At 44.1% G+C, this 16,459-nt stretch overlaps 1 protein-coding gene across 1 annotated transcript; it reads right to left on the bottom strand.

The window, feature by feature from the left end:
* Window positions 1-354: 354 nt before the first annotated feature.
* Window positions 355-14,510, bottom strand: HNRNPU (heterogeneous nuclear ribonucleoprotein U). Its single transcript, XM_052806819.1, has 14 exons — window positions 13,564-14,510; window positions 12,378-12,489; window positions 12,175-12,248; window positions 9,589-9,728; window positions 7,971-8,070; window positions 6,751-6,863; window positions 6,069-6,332; window positions 5,717-5,836; window positions 5,096-5,224; window positions 4,564-4,732; window positions 3,790-4,029; window positions 3,139-3,341; window positions 1,893-1,964; window positions 355-1,478 (listed from the first exon to the last, which is right to left on the bottom strand). Exons 1-14 carry the CDS (start codon window positions 14,306-14,308, stop codon window positions 1,425-1,427), a joined length of 2,535 nt encoding a protein of 844 aa, XP_052662779.1. The 5' UTR covers window positions 14,309-14,510; the 3' UTR covers window positions 355-1,424.
* Between the last annotated feature and the right edge of the window lie 1,949 nt (window positions 14,511-16,459).

Genomic DNA, 16,459 nt, shown 5'->3' with positions numbered 1-16,459 from the left:
TCATTCTCCATGACAACCCTCCTTCTGTCCTACCCCCTGTCCAGTTTACTCCTCCACTCCTTCCCTAATGTCTATTTTACAATAAATAGGTTAAGTGGATTTACATGATGCAAATGCAACTCAAAAGACTTTTGCCCTATACATATAACCATGTTAAGCTGTGAGATTATACATGTGATATATCTCTAACAGAGCAACTACCAGTTTAGATTTTTTCCAAGAAACACAAGTATTTCAGCATGTACACAGTAATGACTTTAAAACTGTCCAACATCATTGCTTTCATACATTCTCTTCCTCTTTATAGCCTTAAAGGGATTTTAGACCTTGATGGCAACAATCCCAAAACAAGAGTAAAATGAATTTATTTTATTGCAAACAAACGTCTAGAGTTAAATTTCTCCACCCACTTTCTTTAAAGAGAAAAGGAATCAGCAGGCTAAGGAGATACACCCATTTGAGAATTGACATGATTAAAAATTAGCTATAAAATGGGTGACTCACAGTTTCATTAGCTTACAAAATGGTGGAGTAACTACTACAAGCACACTAGGTATACAGTATTTTGTGGGGAAAGAGTTATACAGACACACAGCTAACTTCATATAGATCCCATTAGACAACTGGATTTACAACAAGTTTTGTTTAATAAGAAATGGGCAAAGCCAGCTTCTTTTCAGAATCAAAATGCAGAACAAATGGAAAAGAAATTATGGTGTTGTACCTTCACAAGTTTGAGCCTCCACAAATAATGCAACCAAGTTTTACAACTTTAAGAGCTTCTACATACACTCCACCTTCACTATTTAGCCCCAGGTTTCCTCTTTGCCCCCAGCATCTCATTGAGTTCCAAATGTTACAAAAAAGTCCTAGTTATTGCCAGAAACTTTTACCTCCCCCTCCTCCCCTCCCCACCCAGAAGCTTCATAGAGAGGATGGAGTGTAATATGGAGCTTTACATAATCTCATGGTATTCACGAGGGCTACTAAGGAGCCTCCGTACGAATCTGGTTGCTAACATTTCTATCGTATTGTGACATGACTCACGACTGTTTCTTAGAAATTGGGGGATGGGGAAAAAGGAGAAAATTCTTTAATAAAAAGACACCAGGTACAAAGCAACGTTTTACTTTTGTTGTGGTAAAAAAAAAGTCACATTTTACAGATAAAATGTAGAACCCTGAAATACTGACACATTCTCTTATCGTGCACAATGCTGAGGTTCTCTTACGAATCACTTTAAAACTGCAATTAAAAATGTACAAAAAAAGAAAAGAAAAAAAATCAACCCACAAAGCTTCTAAAAAAGGAACCCGCAGGCACTTCCTCTTGTGGAATGTTTAAAAAGTTAGCCTACTAAAGAAAACAGTCGACTTCTTGTGAAGGTTTTGGAGAAATATGTATCAGTTCATTTATTTGGGTATTCAATAATATCCTTGGTGATAATGCTGACTCCATGGCTTCTGACCCCAGAATTGCTGCAATAAATGGATAAATAGTTAATTTTAACCTGTAATCACATAATGGTTACATTTCTTACAGAAAAAAAAAAAGTGTTTAACAAACATCTAGTCCTGGAACTTGAGAAGATTAAAGCCCTCTCAAATAGCAGCAAGTTCCTAAACAACTGAAGGCAGTTAAGAGTTCAGTTCACAGTAGTAATGTGAAGCCAAATACTACATGCCATTAAGACGGGTAAGCCATAGCTGATATTTGATATATCAAGACCATCAAGCCAGATTAAGTTTTGCACAGAAAACTATTTATAGTGATATTACCCAGCATTAAAAGATTCTGCTATCCAGTTTTGATTACACATCTAATTATTTCAGACAGCATTTTGAAACACTCCAGTTAACAATCAGTGAAAAGGTAAAGTTATGACTACTTACACCCTGCTGCCACTGGTTGTAGCCCTGAGATTGGTTTTTGTAGCCACGATTATTTCCCCTTCCTCTGAAGTTCTGCAAGAGGACAACAGTTTTTAACTACTTCACCTATATAGATTTTTCAGAAGTGTACTAATACCAATCTTTCTATTACCACCAAACCATCACAGACCATATGGAATCTTTCAAATACAAGGTATCAGGCTGAGGTTAAAAAAAAACCAAACACCACCACCACCCCCTGCCGCAAAAAAAAAAACCAAACAAACAAAAAAACCACACCACAAAAACCTGAAAAACACTAGAATAGCAAAAGCCTCTCCCCCTCCTCCAAGCAACTGCTTCTTAAACATGGAGCAAGAACCCCAGAATTAATAAGCCAGCTCAAACTGTTGTTGCCAGTGGTATGGAAAGCTGGCTAATCCAGTTTTGACTCACCCTATTTCCAGCTGCTGAACTGCACCAGGACAACTAAAAATACAAGAGCTTGCCTATTTTTAGTTAGGAAAGGCTGTAGTTGCTACAAGGATGTGTTATCTGATCAGACAAAAGGATATGGGTCATACAACTGAAAACGGAAGAGCTAGTCCACAAAACTTCAAGTACAAGTTACGGTACAAAAAAAGGGACATTGATACTAGTAGATAAAATAGTGCATTTCCCCCGTTTGTCAGTATTAGACAAACCTGAGCCATGTTTACTAGCATGGGCTCCATCTGCTGGCTCTTCAGTAATCAAAATTATGTTTTCGAATACTTCCACTGATATTCCATCAGTTAAGACCATGCCTAGTATGTCTTTACTAGTTATGTTTGATACCAGACACCAAAACAAAGACTCTCTCCAGAGCTATTTCCAGCAAGTTCTCTAAATGCTTGATAAAGATACATCTTGACCCTAAGGCCAAACAACGGTTACTACTGTTTGGAGAAAAAAAAAAAAAAAAAATAGAAAAAAAAAAAAGAGAGAAAAATCAAACACAAGCCTTCACACACATGCCCTAAAAATCTTCATCTTGTTAACAGGACAGAGGTACAGTCTTAACATGGAACCTCCACATCAGCATCAGAACTTCTTAGGCAATGTTCAGAGCTCTGGGCACACACACCGAACTAGAAAGCTAGGCCTTTTAGTGTGGGATTAGTGTAGTACCACAACCAAGTTTGTGGCTGTTCACAGCCACCAAACCTTTCAAACATCATCATCCAAATTACTGTAGTTCAACTAATAAATCCCCCCAAAGCATCACCTGGTTGTAGTTTCCCCTGTTGGGCATTCCACCTCTGTTATAGTTGCCTCTGTTTGAGTAGCCACCTCTGCTTGGAAAGACAGGGCCACGAGGATACGGGTAGCCAATTGCACCGCTGCTGCCACCGCCGCCGCCGCCACCACCACCACCTCGCTGAGGCATGTTGCCTCCCCTCCTGTTGTATCCACCGCGATTGCCAGGGACTGCAGGGAGAAAGTTACTTCAATCAAATAATTGTTAGGTCTCTAAGTATTTCTTACATGAAGATTATTGTTCAAAATAATGATGGTATAGAAATAAAACATCCAAATTCAGTACAAAAATTTCAATGCAAAGATTAAGTCATCTGGTCATAATGAAAACTGGTAATTTAACCATGTACTAGCCCCCAGTACAGTCTGGCACATAAGTGAACACCAAACCTAACATAAAAACTCAAAGCTGTGCCTCAAACCACACAGACAGTGTTATCCAGGATTTTGACAATCCTCACTTTTAAAATTGGACCACTAACTTTGCACCAATACTTTAAACTTACTGAAGTTGAAATCAAGGGTCCCACTAAGTAATAATTGCAATGCAAGTACTACAACCTTTCTTCCCCCCAGCAGCAGCAACCTCCAAAATTTACAGGCTTATTTCTTGGCTCACCTCCCCCTCTGAAGTTGCCACGCATGTTGAATCCTCCACGTCCTCTCTGACCCCTATTAAACTGATTTTTATTGCTCTTCTTGTTCTTCTTTGAGCCAGTGTTCTGTTTCTTTTCTGGTGGAAGAGACTTCTTACTTTCTTCTTTATATTGTTCCAAAAGCTTCTGAGCTTCTTCTTTTTGCAACTCTACATAGATTATTTCATCAAAACATTCTGCTACCTCTGGCAGTGTGAAGTTCCCTATAATTGCAAAAACACTGAGTATTCAGCATCTACATTCAGCTACAACCAAAGCCATAACTTAACCACCTTTCTCCCATTCTTCCCCCCACCCCCCTGCATTCCCTCAGCATAGGGACAAAATTACATAATCTGAACATTTAAGAAATGTAACAGTGACAAAAGAAATAAACAGGTCTTCATGGAGTTGCCAGTACTGTTCCAAACCTTGAAAACATTCTGCCTATATCTTTTTTTTCTTTTATAAGCCTCCACTCAGAACACCAGTTTCTGCCAAATATGTCACTTATATAGGGCACTTTATGCCAAGACAGCTTTGTGCATCTGCATGAAGCATATCAGCATAACTGAGTAGTGTTAAGGACTGCAGCAGAGGGAACACAATATAGTGTTGTCCTACAAGTTACAATAGTCTTCCAGTTTTGTTTAAGTACAACTGTTTAAGATAAAGTGATTTTTTAGACTTCACGTTTACTTAATCCTTTAAACAGATACTCAGCATCCTAAAACACAGTATAGGATTATGTTCCATGCCTTTCATTTTGAGAACTGCATGCTCTGGAAGATCTTTTCCCTCCACCTCTGCCTTCTTTTGTGTTCTTTGCTTGTAGTCTTCATCTTTTGGGCAAACAACAACTGCTTTGCGCTGGAAGCCTGCAAACAGGCACATTTTTCTCCTCTGCGCAGCTGCAGACACATTTGTCTGAAAAAAATGCAGTAACTTACTACACGTAGCTGTCATTGTAAGAGTTAAGGAAGTCAACTTATGGTGTATAGACTTCACCTCTACAAGAGCTTGCAATGAAGTTTACAAATAACTGGACATAAAGATGCTGCATAATGCAAAGTTACGAGCTCATATCCACGTGTTAAAACACTATTCCTCCCACATCCCATAAATCCAGAGAAGTTCAGACAAGCATTTGTAGTAATATCTCAACTTTGCATCCCCTGAATGAGTAGTAAGTGAAACAACTGCTATTACAATGTAACTTTAATCCCATTTAATTACTGCACTACAGCCTATAACAAAACTTCCTTAACCATTTTTCACTGAAGCTTCTACCTGATCCAAAATGAAATTCCGCTTCTTACGAGCTGCGATCTCAATGAACTTCCCCAGACACTGTGGAGCTCTCTGCAACAGTGTGTTAAGTTTTCCAGTGTCCGCCATCTGCCGCTTAAAACCTGCAACCTACAGAGAGATTTCCCAGAGTTTAAGTAGCCCTGATACACGTGGCTGACATTTTTCTTTGCTAAATGCTTTTCACCTTGCTTCAAGGATTGTTCAAGGCCACAGCTACAAACTCATAACTGAAATTGCCAAAGCCTCCATAAGACATAGAGCTTTATAAACAAAGACACTAGGTGAATCAATACAGCTGAATCTAAGGTATACTCATTACATTACTAATTCAAAGCTAAGCGTTCTATTCTGAGGACACCGATATAAAGAGAAATAAGAAATAGTCAACTGTTGACTATTTAAGTATGTAGTCCCACAAAAAGCTTCCAAATCCTGCTGTGCCATGTATGAGTTAGCAGCTCAGCAAGACAACAAAATTTTAATGGTCACTAGCTAACCAGCAGCTGGTTTCTCAGATTTCTTTGATACAAAACAAGCCCATGGCAGCCAAAGACCTTGGATTTACAGCAAGTCTTTAACATACCAAGAAACATCACTTACCATCATTTTGTCCATAATAGTGTTTGTCCCAAGAATGTTGTATTTCCCAGGATTTGCTGCTGCATGTTTGGTAACCCAGGTAGTCTTGCCGGCTCCAGGCAAGCCAATCATCATCACCACCTGTGACGACAGGTTCTGTATTTTAGATACTAGTTCAAAGATTTTCTTTAATATGCAACTTAGACCAGCAAGCCTAATGGAAACTGAGTGGGGGGGCTATGAAGAGTCACCGGATACCAACTATTAAAGCTCCCAAACAAAAAGGTCAGAGTGTTGTACAATAGTCTGCTTAAACTCCACCACTTCAGTTCACCTGTCTCAACAACCTTGAGATTATCAACGAGAAACTTACCTCACAATCTTTCTTTTGCTCAGGTCCCTTTGGTCCTCGGACCCTATCCTCCAGGGGGACCTTCTGGATGAAGGTATACTCTTCAGGTACAGGAAAGTAAGGTTCCTCCTTCTGACCAAAGTTGAACTCAACTGCACAGTTATGGCAGAGAACATGTGGGAAGAGTGGCCGCCCATCAAGAACTTCCTTACTTATTTTGAATGCAACACCAAGCTCTTGTCCGTTCTTGGAATATGAGAGTTCCACTTCATCACCATCAAAATTCTGGTTTTCAAGACAAAGCATTAGTTTGGATAAAATTACTCGCCTTGCACTATAAAGTTATATTAGACATTTCACTATATTGGCTATATTCACTCAACTTCTGCAACACTGTTTTATTATAAAGGATCTACTTAAAAGTTTTCTCCTAAAATGAGTTACTGTCAACGATCATCTCGTTCAAGATCTGATTTATTTTTTTCCCTAAAAGGCTTTAAAGACATTTCTCTGTGAATATAAAATCTTAACACATTGACAGCAGTCACTGTTGATAATGCCTGCTATTTCTACCTCCTCCCTATGGTAAACAACTTGTCTTGCTCCAAGTTCTTCCTGTATCTGGTTTACGGCTTCTCACATCAAAGCAGTCTAAAAATTCAAGGATGTTTTTCCTCAAATGAAAATATAAGTGAAAACTTACAGCAAAACATCCAATCACATCATTTTCATCAAACTTCTCACCAAAGTCTTCAGTCTCACAATTGCATGTCTTTATTCCTTTTAGAGAATATCCATAAGAAAACTCTTCTTCACCTGAAGAAATAATTTAAACTTATTAAAAATAGGCATTTTTTAGAAATACAATCAATTCACAGCTACATAAGCAAGCTGCTGTTCAGTACGGTTTTTTAATGCCAAAACAAGCTATGACCCCTAAACAGCTACAGCTTGTTCTTGTATTCAAGAATACTGTCACTTGAGATGGAACAGCAGTATTTCCTCCATCCCAGTGTTAATAGCCTTATGCTGCTGGTTCCAGATTCATGTTGACATAAAACTGAACTGCCACATAAAGACATGAGCAAGTATTTTTAAACTCTGAAGACCTGATTATGCACCAGTATACCTGTAACGTAGTCAGAAAGGCTTTCTGAATTTAGTCTCCAGTAGCACTTACCCCTCCCCATTTTAAAGGGAGTTTAGCAGACATTCAGCCTACAGGACAGCTGAGTATGAAGCTGCAAGGAACAAGCTAACAGAAAGTGTCAAACACAAGGACCCAGGTGGAACTTAAGTACTTAACTAGAAAGCTGCTGCTGATGTTAGAACATACCAAATTCATATACATTTTGCACAAAGGTATGTCTCAGCAGCAGGTATTAGTTATAAATACCATTATGATCAGTTCCCATGTATCTAATGTAATTGTACTTCCTTCTTCCTAGCTACTTTCAGAAATGAGGATTCTCCCCCCAAGCCAAAAGAATTATAATGTAGCTATCCAGGAATCTTTCTTCACTAGTTAAATCTTATACCATGCCCCACCCTTTAATAATGAAAAAAAAAAAAAAAGGGGGGGGGGGGGCTGTGAAACCCCTCTTCCTATTTATGACACTACATGAAAAGGAGAAATCCTTAACCTTGTCAGGTCTTCAAAAGAATGTTCTCCACAACCCATACCTGACCACTGAAAGAATTAACTCTCAAATCATGTACTCCTTACAGGCCTGAGTACTTAATGACTTTATTTGGTCCCAGTAATAAACTTTCTTGCACCACGACCAGTGAACGATTCAAGTTAAGACTTCTCAGAACACACAGACTACAATCGCTAAGCTTTTCCCATCTGCTTAAGAAAAAATGACAAAACTTCAACCATATACACAGTAATATAAAAGTAACCAAATGTTAAAGTCTTACCAAGCAACATTCCACTTGTGTTCAGTGACCAGCCAACTCGTACTTCATGTATGTCAATGTCTTTTGTATACAGGTGTTTAACAGGAATCTTTTCTGTGACCTATTTTTAAATTATTCATTAAAAGGTGTGTAGTGTTTATTAGACACTAACAAGATGGAAACACAAAGGTAACATCTGGAACCTTTACACTTCACTTTCTGCAAAAATAAAACATGCTTAAATACATGAAACCACAAGCTAATGAATAAATAGTTGCATCTCCTGACTGACTGAGCAATGAAGATGCAAGATACCATATACCTTCAAAGCACTTAGTCATAGTGGCCAAACACCTTAATCCTTTTGACACTGTATTAAAATCACAAAGATGTATACGTGTATTTAAAAAAAATAATTGCCATAAAGTTGGGATTAACAGGAAATTAACTTTGTCAATAAAATGTGGTAATGGATAAAAAAAATTGCTTTACCAAGACTGGGGAAAATACTACACTCATCCCTTTCCACAGTAAGCAGACTTCCTGGGCAAGTTACCAGCTTCCAAGCAACATACCCAGATTCAAAAAAACCCACCTAAAAGCACTGGAATTTGTAGGCAACCAGCTATTTTCTAACTGCCTTTACAAACTTCACCAAACTAAACTGAAAAACTTATCAGCATCCTACCAGTTTCCACAGCTATTCCAGTCAGGTGACCGAGGTGAAACTGATTTGAAAGTGAACAGGGCAATAAATACCGTCATCAATTTCACTTCACTGGCCTTCCAAAGTTATAGGTACCAACACAGAAATCGCTCAATGCAAGAGCATGGAGAATGGGATCACTACCCACTCCTCATGGTAGTGGTTAGATTTGAAAGTACTAGAGGAAGAGAACAGAGTAAGCCTTTATATACACAGGCACATCCTATGCAAAGAAGCCTTTAAAATTGTTAAGTAATAAATAAATAAAACCAAACTCTGTGCCTCCTGTTATTCTTTTGTCAGAAAGTGGGAGAAATCTATTTATTACAAGGCTGATGGCTCTTCATCATTCTCACCCTTTAGGAGAACTCTCGCTCTCAAAATTCAAGTACCTGCTAAATACACGCACGGCATACACAAGTCAGAATTATTCAGGTTGGAAGGGACCTCTGGAGGTCATCTAGCCCAAATCCTTGCTTTGAGCAGGTCAAACTCAAAGACTAAGCAGGAACAGAAAAAGGACTGCTGGGATAATTTATATGCCTTTAAAAAAAAAAAGCCAAGCTTTCTGTAATCTTCAGAAAGTACATGCAAACTTCTGACTAGCGAGTATCAAAATTCTTCCAAGTGTTGATACATGAGGTGCCAAATAAAATTCTTTGTTCAAAAATGAGACCAGAAGTTACACATTCAGGGCAAATGCAAGGTGCTTTTTTTTTTTTTCCTTAAATGGAAGTTCTTATAGAAGAGGAAGCAGTTTTGCAAATTGACCAATCTTTTATCAAGAATTGTCACAGGCTTCTAAGAGAAGGCCTTCTGAAAGTCCTGTTCACCTGAAATAGTTTCAACTAAGTCCAAAAAAACTGACAAATATAAACAATATTATATTTAAGCATGCAAAACAGTCTCCCATAAAACATCAGTTTAACTCACCTTCATCTCAAAGCAGACTTTGCCTTTAGAAACTCCATAGGAGGCTCTCCCTCCAGCCCAAAGGAAAGCAAAGCTTTCCATGGTCAGAGAGGAAGCACTAAACCGGTCTCTTGAGATTTTAAAATGCAGGTCACAGTTATCTGTTAACATAAAAATCATTCTGTTTACTCTTATTACAAAATAAAGTACAGCTGTCCAATGTTATGCATTAAAGGTGATTTCAGCTTTCAAAGGTGATTTTCAAGACAAACTGTCAGCAAGTGCTCAGCATCTTTCAGGAAAGCAACTGAACACATGCTTAGATGGAGCTGCAGGCTGAAGCTCAGCCAAAAATCTTAGGAAAAGCTAGCTAACAAGAATAATTTTCAAGGTGCCATCTTCACTCCTGTCACCAAATTCCCTCTATTTTTTTCTATCTACTTAAAAACCTGAATTTCATCTCATCTGTTTGAACATTTTTTTTCAGTTACCTGAGATACTTCCATCAATATAGAGCAAAGGAAACTGTGTTGTGCTTTTTGCATTACTTGCTAGATACCTTTTTCTGAAGTCTTCTTACCCCTCATGCCCAAACCTAAGGGCAGCTGAGAAACAAAAATACTTGTGTTCCTATTTACTTAAGCACTGAAAGTAGTACTGTCTTTGGTTAATATAGTCAATTATCAAGTCCAATTAGATTAAGCCAATTGAAATAAAGTCAGTTAAGTCAAGTGCAGATAGGTTACGCACGCAGAATGTGGTAAGAGAACATACTTCACCCAAGAACACAATCTGCACTATGAATTCACCTATCGCTCCAAGAACTTAAGTGGAACCTTTGTTTTACAGACATCTTCAGAGCCGCACACCATGAAATTTCAAATTTATCTTCTGGTAGGTTTCAAAAAGACAATGCAAAATGGTAACATGAGGTGCAGGATATAGCACCTGAATTCCGCAGAGCAAGGAATCCATAGAAGAAACTCCAAACCTATTTGATGGTTACAAGAAAGGAGCAAAATGAGCGAGCAGGGAGTTCTGCCCTGGTGTAAAATCCACACGCTGCCCGAGTACACCAAAATGCAGTCTTCCCTGTATGACCGGTAACTCTCATGCATGAGATCTTGTTTTGTTTGCATACAGTCATCCCCAGTTGCAACTACAATATTTGTGATCCAAGTGTTTTCTCATTAGTACTTCTAACTTTTATTTATTGCATGAAAACCAGATAAAATAATGCAGAAGAAACCCACCTATATAGGTTACTTTTAGAACAACAAATGAGAACAGAATCTGAAATTACAGCTTCCTTGTAAGACACAGGTAATAAAAAGCACTTAAGAGTGCTAAACCTCTTATATGTCTGGATCATTACGGTCCAGAAAAGAGAGTGCCAAGTTGTTACACAATTCAGTCTTGAAGCTATGTTTGATTCTGATCTCCAAGCAGTCTGTCAACACTTTAAACTAAATCCCAAAGTCTATCCAGTAACAAAACCTTCTACTAGAAATAATAATAATAATAATGAAAAGTAGCTACTATTCAGTTACTGGGAAAATCAGAAGCTCTTGCAAAGGTGGCTACTCACCAGGTTAGCAGCTAGAAACTTGAGATTTAGTTAGCAAAATGTCAAGAATGGCATATTCAGCAATTTACATAGCTGTAAACTAATACCTCCTTCCATTTCAAAACATTTCTCGGGGAAAAAAACACATGGATCTACTAGCAAATATGCCAGATAATGCCAAAATTTAAGCTTTCCTTCCATGGCACTTAAAGAATCCAATGAGTTCAAGCATCACTTATTCAAGTTTTCTAATAACGCACCAAGTCCTTATACTTACCCTCACAAATACAAATGTCAACTTTGCCCCAGTCATGGTACATCACAATAACAGTTAACATTTATAATCTGCCTCAATCTCCCTCCCCCCGCCCCGGCACTGTTTGTAGGTACTTGTCAATTTCTACACCCTTTCTGACCAATTCTCTCTGCCATCCCATTTGCACAAAGCACCCCCGCCAGCCCCAAACTCCCAGGTTACACAAATGGGTCACTTTTCAGGAGGCCTTACCTGATTTTTTTTGTTGTTAAATTTATCAGAAAACATGAAAAAATACTCCACTGGTTGGTACATAAATAGGGCCTTAGCAGGTCACACAGGATGCTCACTTCACAAATTGTACTACTGTAATGACCTACACTATTGCCTCTCAGAACTTTCTGAAGTTCAAAGCTCATGTACTGTATAGTTAGCTTCTCAAGCTGTTTCTAGAGTGTTCCATGCTCACTCGACAGTTGGCCAGCTTAGTTTCCACACTAGATTAGTGTTTTCGTTAAAGATTTCTTCAGAAAACTGTACAATATCACAGACTTCATAGAAAAACCAAGCTTATTACTGCTAATATAAGACCCATATACCCTTCTGTTCATTTGTATACTGAAAACGGGTGGAAATACCACTTTCACCACCATGTAACTTTGGAAAAAAAAAAAAAAATTGCAAGTCAACAAATGTATTCACCCCACATTTCAGAAAGTGTGGGTTTTAAGATTAAAAGCATAACAACACATCTTTCCAAGTAAAGGAAAGCATGTTTACTCACAAGTATCAAGACAAACCACTGTGTCGTCAAAATGTTCATCTTCTTCTTCAACAGGTGGTTGAGGGGACTTGGCCCTGAACAAAACAAAAGCAAACAAACCAAAGATAATAAAGCTACATGTATTTTCACACTGTTAAAATAAGCATTTCTGTACTTTAGTTCTCGTCATTCAGAAAATGCTGCCCAGCATCAAGTTTATTTACCTGCTGTACTTATTTTCCTCAATGTATTCAAAATATCCACGGCCATGGTCTTCACGTGGTCTCTTCACTCCCCTCTTTTTCTCACCAGGTTTTTGTTCTGTTTTAGCATCTCCTGTAACAGAATTAATGATTTATTTTAATTACACAAAGTAACTCTTCAATTGGGAATAAAATCCTATATGACGCTTCCAACTTTGGAAATGGTGAGAACCTACAGCACGAGAAAGGCAATAGCACCGTACAGAAAAATTGTGCTTCGTACTAAGATAAGAAGCCGTATCTGGAATTTCTCAGAAGACCCAAAACTTGTCTGCTAAATCGTCTCTGGTACGCGACAGAAGCGGCCAGTACACCACGCAGCAGCTGGTGCAGCCCTCGATGTTGAGATCCCCACAGAAAAGCCAGACCGCTCCCAAGCGGTTAAGAAAAAAATTTAAAAAACAAAGAAACAAAAAAATACACACACCCCCCCCCCGAAACCCGACAAAAACCCCTCCCGCCACGCCAGACCCGCACCCCCCCCCCCCGCCGCCGCCAGCAGGACATTCCCGGCCGCTCGCAAGGGCACCGAGCGATCCGCACGACTGCGCCTCCTCTCGGCCGGCGGCGGCCCGGCCGGCAGCCCCGCCTGGGGCCGCCCGGCTGCCTGCAGGGAAGGGATTCCGCCTCCTCCCTCCCGCCTCCATTGTACCAGGCCTTCCCAACGCCATCCCGTGCGGCGCCCAGGCCGGAAGTGACGTCACGCCGCCGAGCGCTCCTCAGCACAATACAGCGCGCCCCAGCGGCCCCTCCGCCGCCGCCCCTCCCCCCCCCGCGGCCCGGCGCGGCGGCCCCTTCCCCGCGCCTCCCCCCCCGCGCGACGGCCCCTCCTCCTCCGGCCCCGCACAACGGCCCCTCACGGGACCCTCGCCCCCCCCCACCCCCCCCCGGGGCCCGGCGCAACGCCTGGAGGGGAGCACGCGGTGCCGCGCGGGGTGTGGTGGGGGGCCGTGGACAACCCCCCCCCCTTCCCCGCGGGGGAGGCGCCGCCGTCGCGCCGGCCGTGAACGCCCTCCCGCGCGCGCCCCGGAAACCGCCCTCCTGGCCGTTGCCGCCTCCCCCCCCCCCCCCCGCGACGGGGGTTCCCGGGGGGGGATTAACTGCCCCCCCCCCCCCGGCCCCCCCCCTTCTCGCCGCGCACACTTACCGCCGGTGGCCTGAGCCCCGGGGCGGCCGCCGCCGCCGCCACCTTCCGCTTTCTTCTGCTGCTGCTGCTGCTGCTTGGCGGGGCCCGCCGGGCCGGAGGGGGCCGCCGCCGGGGGCCCGGAGGCGCCGCCAGCGCTTTTGCCGGGGGCTTCCTTGGCGGCGCCGCGCGGTTGGAGGAGCGGCGGGGGCTGCTGCTGCTGGGGCTGCTGGGGCTGCGGCGGCGGCTGCTGCTCCCCGTGCCCGTTGGCGTCCCCAGCCGCGGCCTCCTCCTCGTCGGCGAGTTCGTCCTCCCCCTCTTGGAAGCCCTGGTCGTCTCCGTTCTCATCCTCCTCCTCCTCCTCTTCCTCCTCCTCGCCGCCCGCCTCCTCTTCCATGGGGCCGCCCCCGGCCCCCGCCCGCTCGCCGTTCTCCTCGCCCAGCTCCATGGCGTCGCCATCGGCGGCCTCCAGCCCTTCCTCGTCGTCGTCCTCCGCGGTGGAGGCCGCGGCCTGGTCGGGGCCTCCCCCCTGGTGGAGCTGCGAGGCGCCCCCGCCGCTCTCGGCTGCCTCCCCCTCCATGCTGCCGTTGCCAGGCTCAACTGCGCTGCTGGCGGGGCCTCCCCCGCCGGCCTCCTCCTGGTCTAGCGCGGCCTGGAGCCGCTCCATGAGCTCGGCCTTGAGGCCCTTGTCGGAGAGGCGCCGCTTTTTCAGCTCCTCCTTCAGCTCCGACACCTTCAGCTTCTTCACGTTCACGGGCGAGCAGCTCATGGCGGCGGCGGCGGCGGCTCGATCCCTGGGCGGGCGACTCTGGGTTGGGGCGGACGGCGGCGGCGGCTCTGGGTCGGGGCCCCGGCGGGAGGCGGTGGGTGGGTGGCGCGGCTGGTTCGTGCGGCTGCGGCAGCTGCAGAGCGGACCCGCCTGGCGCCAAATCCTTTCAGCGAGCTCGCGAGGGAGACGCGCCTCGCGGGGCCGAGCACGCAGCACTGCCCGCCCCGCCCCCGCGCACGTCGTCCCTCCTCCCCCCCCGCTCCCCCCGCTACCGTAACGGCCGCCCGCGCGCGCCCGTACCGTAAATACCCGCCCGAGCGCAGCGGTGCCGCGCGGACCCGGCCCGCTCTCAGCCGTGGGCCGGCCGGCCGCCGCCGCTCCGCCGGGCCGCGGAGCGGAGCCTGAGGGGCAGGAGCGGCTCTCCCTGCCGGCACGGCCCGCTCCGCGCCAGCAGCTGTACCTGCGCCATGTTGGGCAAGGCGGCAGCAGGAAGCGCCGCCGCCGGCACCGCCGTTGTCCCCGCTCCGATACACCCCTTCGGCAAAACGATCCGCTCGGGACTGGAAATCAGTCACCGTGTCACCCGAGTAGGCCTCCGCCCGTCCTTCTGGCGTGGATTAAACCCGAAGAAGGTCCCAGACCAACTAAACGGTCGCCCCCCGCCCCCCCCCCCCCCCCCAGCCCCTGCCCTGTTCCCAGCCCACAGCCTCGCAGGCCTGGCAGCTCCTTCCCCCCCCCCGCCCCACTGCCGGGCGCCCATCTCGGGCCTAGTCAGCACAGTTTGCGGCGTAAAGGGTTTGAAAACGAATCTAGCTACTCAAAATCGTTACCCTGATTCAACCTTGTTAACACAGTTAAGTAAGGACAAAGGTAGAGCTATATATACCCATTCCTTCACCGGCTGCAGCACTGAGAGGCGTGCAGGGACGCGATCTTTGACTACATGTGGCTGGGCTAGCTAACAAAGCCACGGGGCTAACAAAGGTTTTTCAAGTACATTAACTCTCCTCCGGACAAAAAGCACTAGTCTGGAGCTCAGCACAGAGCTGATCTGCTAACCAGAACTACTCAGTTTTCCCTCTTTCTCCCTCTGCACAGCATTAATTTGGGGCTCTCCTCAGCCACTGAGTTGTACAGTGGTTGAATTTTTCCAATTTGGTCAAAAGTTCCTTGAAAACAAACAGCAGAGAGGTTTTCACATGAACAGAAAGGCAGCACTAATCTACAATCTGCTTCCTCGGGGAGCCTGGATAAAAAGCTAATTTTCACTTGCAGAAAAAGAAAAGCAAGTCAAACAACTGGAAGATCAGTATGAAGTGCAACAGAAGGGAAGGTGTGTTTGGCATGAAGTTGCCTTGTGTTGGTACAGGTCGCGTGGCCTTCTGAGCCAGAACAAATTACGTTTACCTGCGCCGAGAGGAAGGGCGGAGAGAGGAGGAAGTCACACTGTTTTAACAGCGCAAGGAAAGGCCTCTTCCAAGCACACATGCACACGCACACACACATACACTGCTCTGTCCTCAGTCAGGCTGTATCCCTTTGGAGGAAACATGACTCAGTCGGCAAGGTTAGCTCAACCCGTCACTACACAACGGCTTGTTGGAACAGAGACAGGGAGAACTCCCTCATGCAATACATACAGATGAGAAAAAGGTTGCCAGAACCTTTCCCTTACTATAAATGCAAGTTAGTAGATTTTTTTTTTCTCAGTCTAGCAGGTCAGAGTCGTCTCAATAGGGGAAAAAAAGGGCAAGAGTGAGTGCATCAGTGCTGGGGAGAGGTCAGTGCGTGATCAAGCTGCATCAGTATAAATCATTACCTTTGTCTATTTCTTCATGAAAGAGCTATCTTAGCTAGTCTGCTGAGCTACTCTTGATATATACTGTTCTGCCAAGGTGGTAACAAAAGTATACAGGGTTCACCTAGTGTCCTATTGCAAGATTACTGACTGAAGCTTACAGATAACTCTGCATTAATTTAGATGTCATCTGCCTGTCCAACCTCCATGTTCTTTTTCTGAATGTAAAAAAAAAATTAAACAGAAAATATATCATTAAGTCTTTATGACTTGTATTACATCTGAACCTCAGACAGAGCCCTTCGTTTAGACCTTGGTCTGGCACAGGCCTCTTCACATGTTGAGCTATGCTT

This window comes from Harpia harpyja, chromosome 13, assembly GCF_026419915.1.
Source record: "Harpia harpyja isolate bHarHar1 chromosome 13, bHarHar1 primary haplotype, whole genome shotgun sequence".
Classification (NCBI taxonomy): Eukaryota; Metazoa; Chordata; class Aves; order Accipitriformes; family Accipitridae; genus Harpia; species Harpia harpyja.
This window is presented reverse-complemented; position numbering and strand designations above follow the sequence as displayed.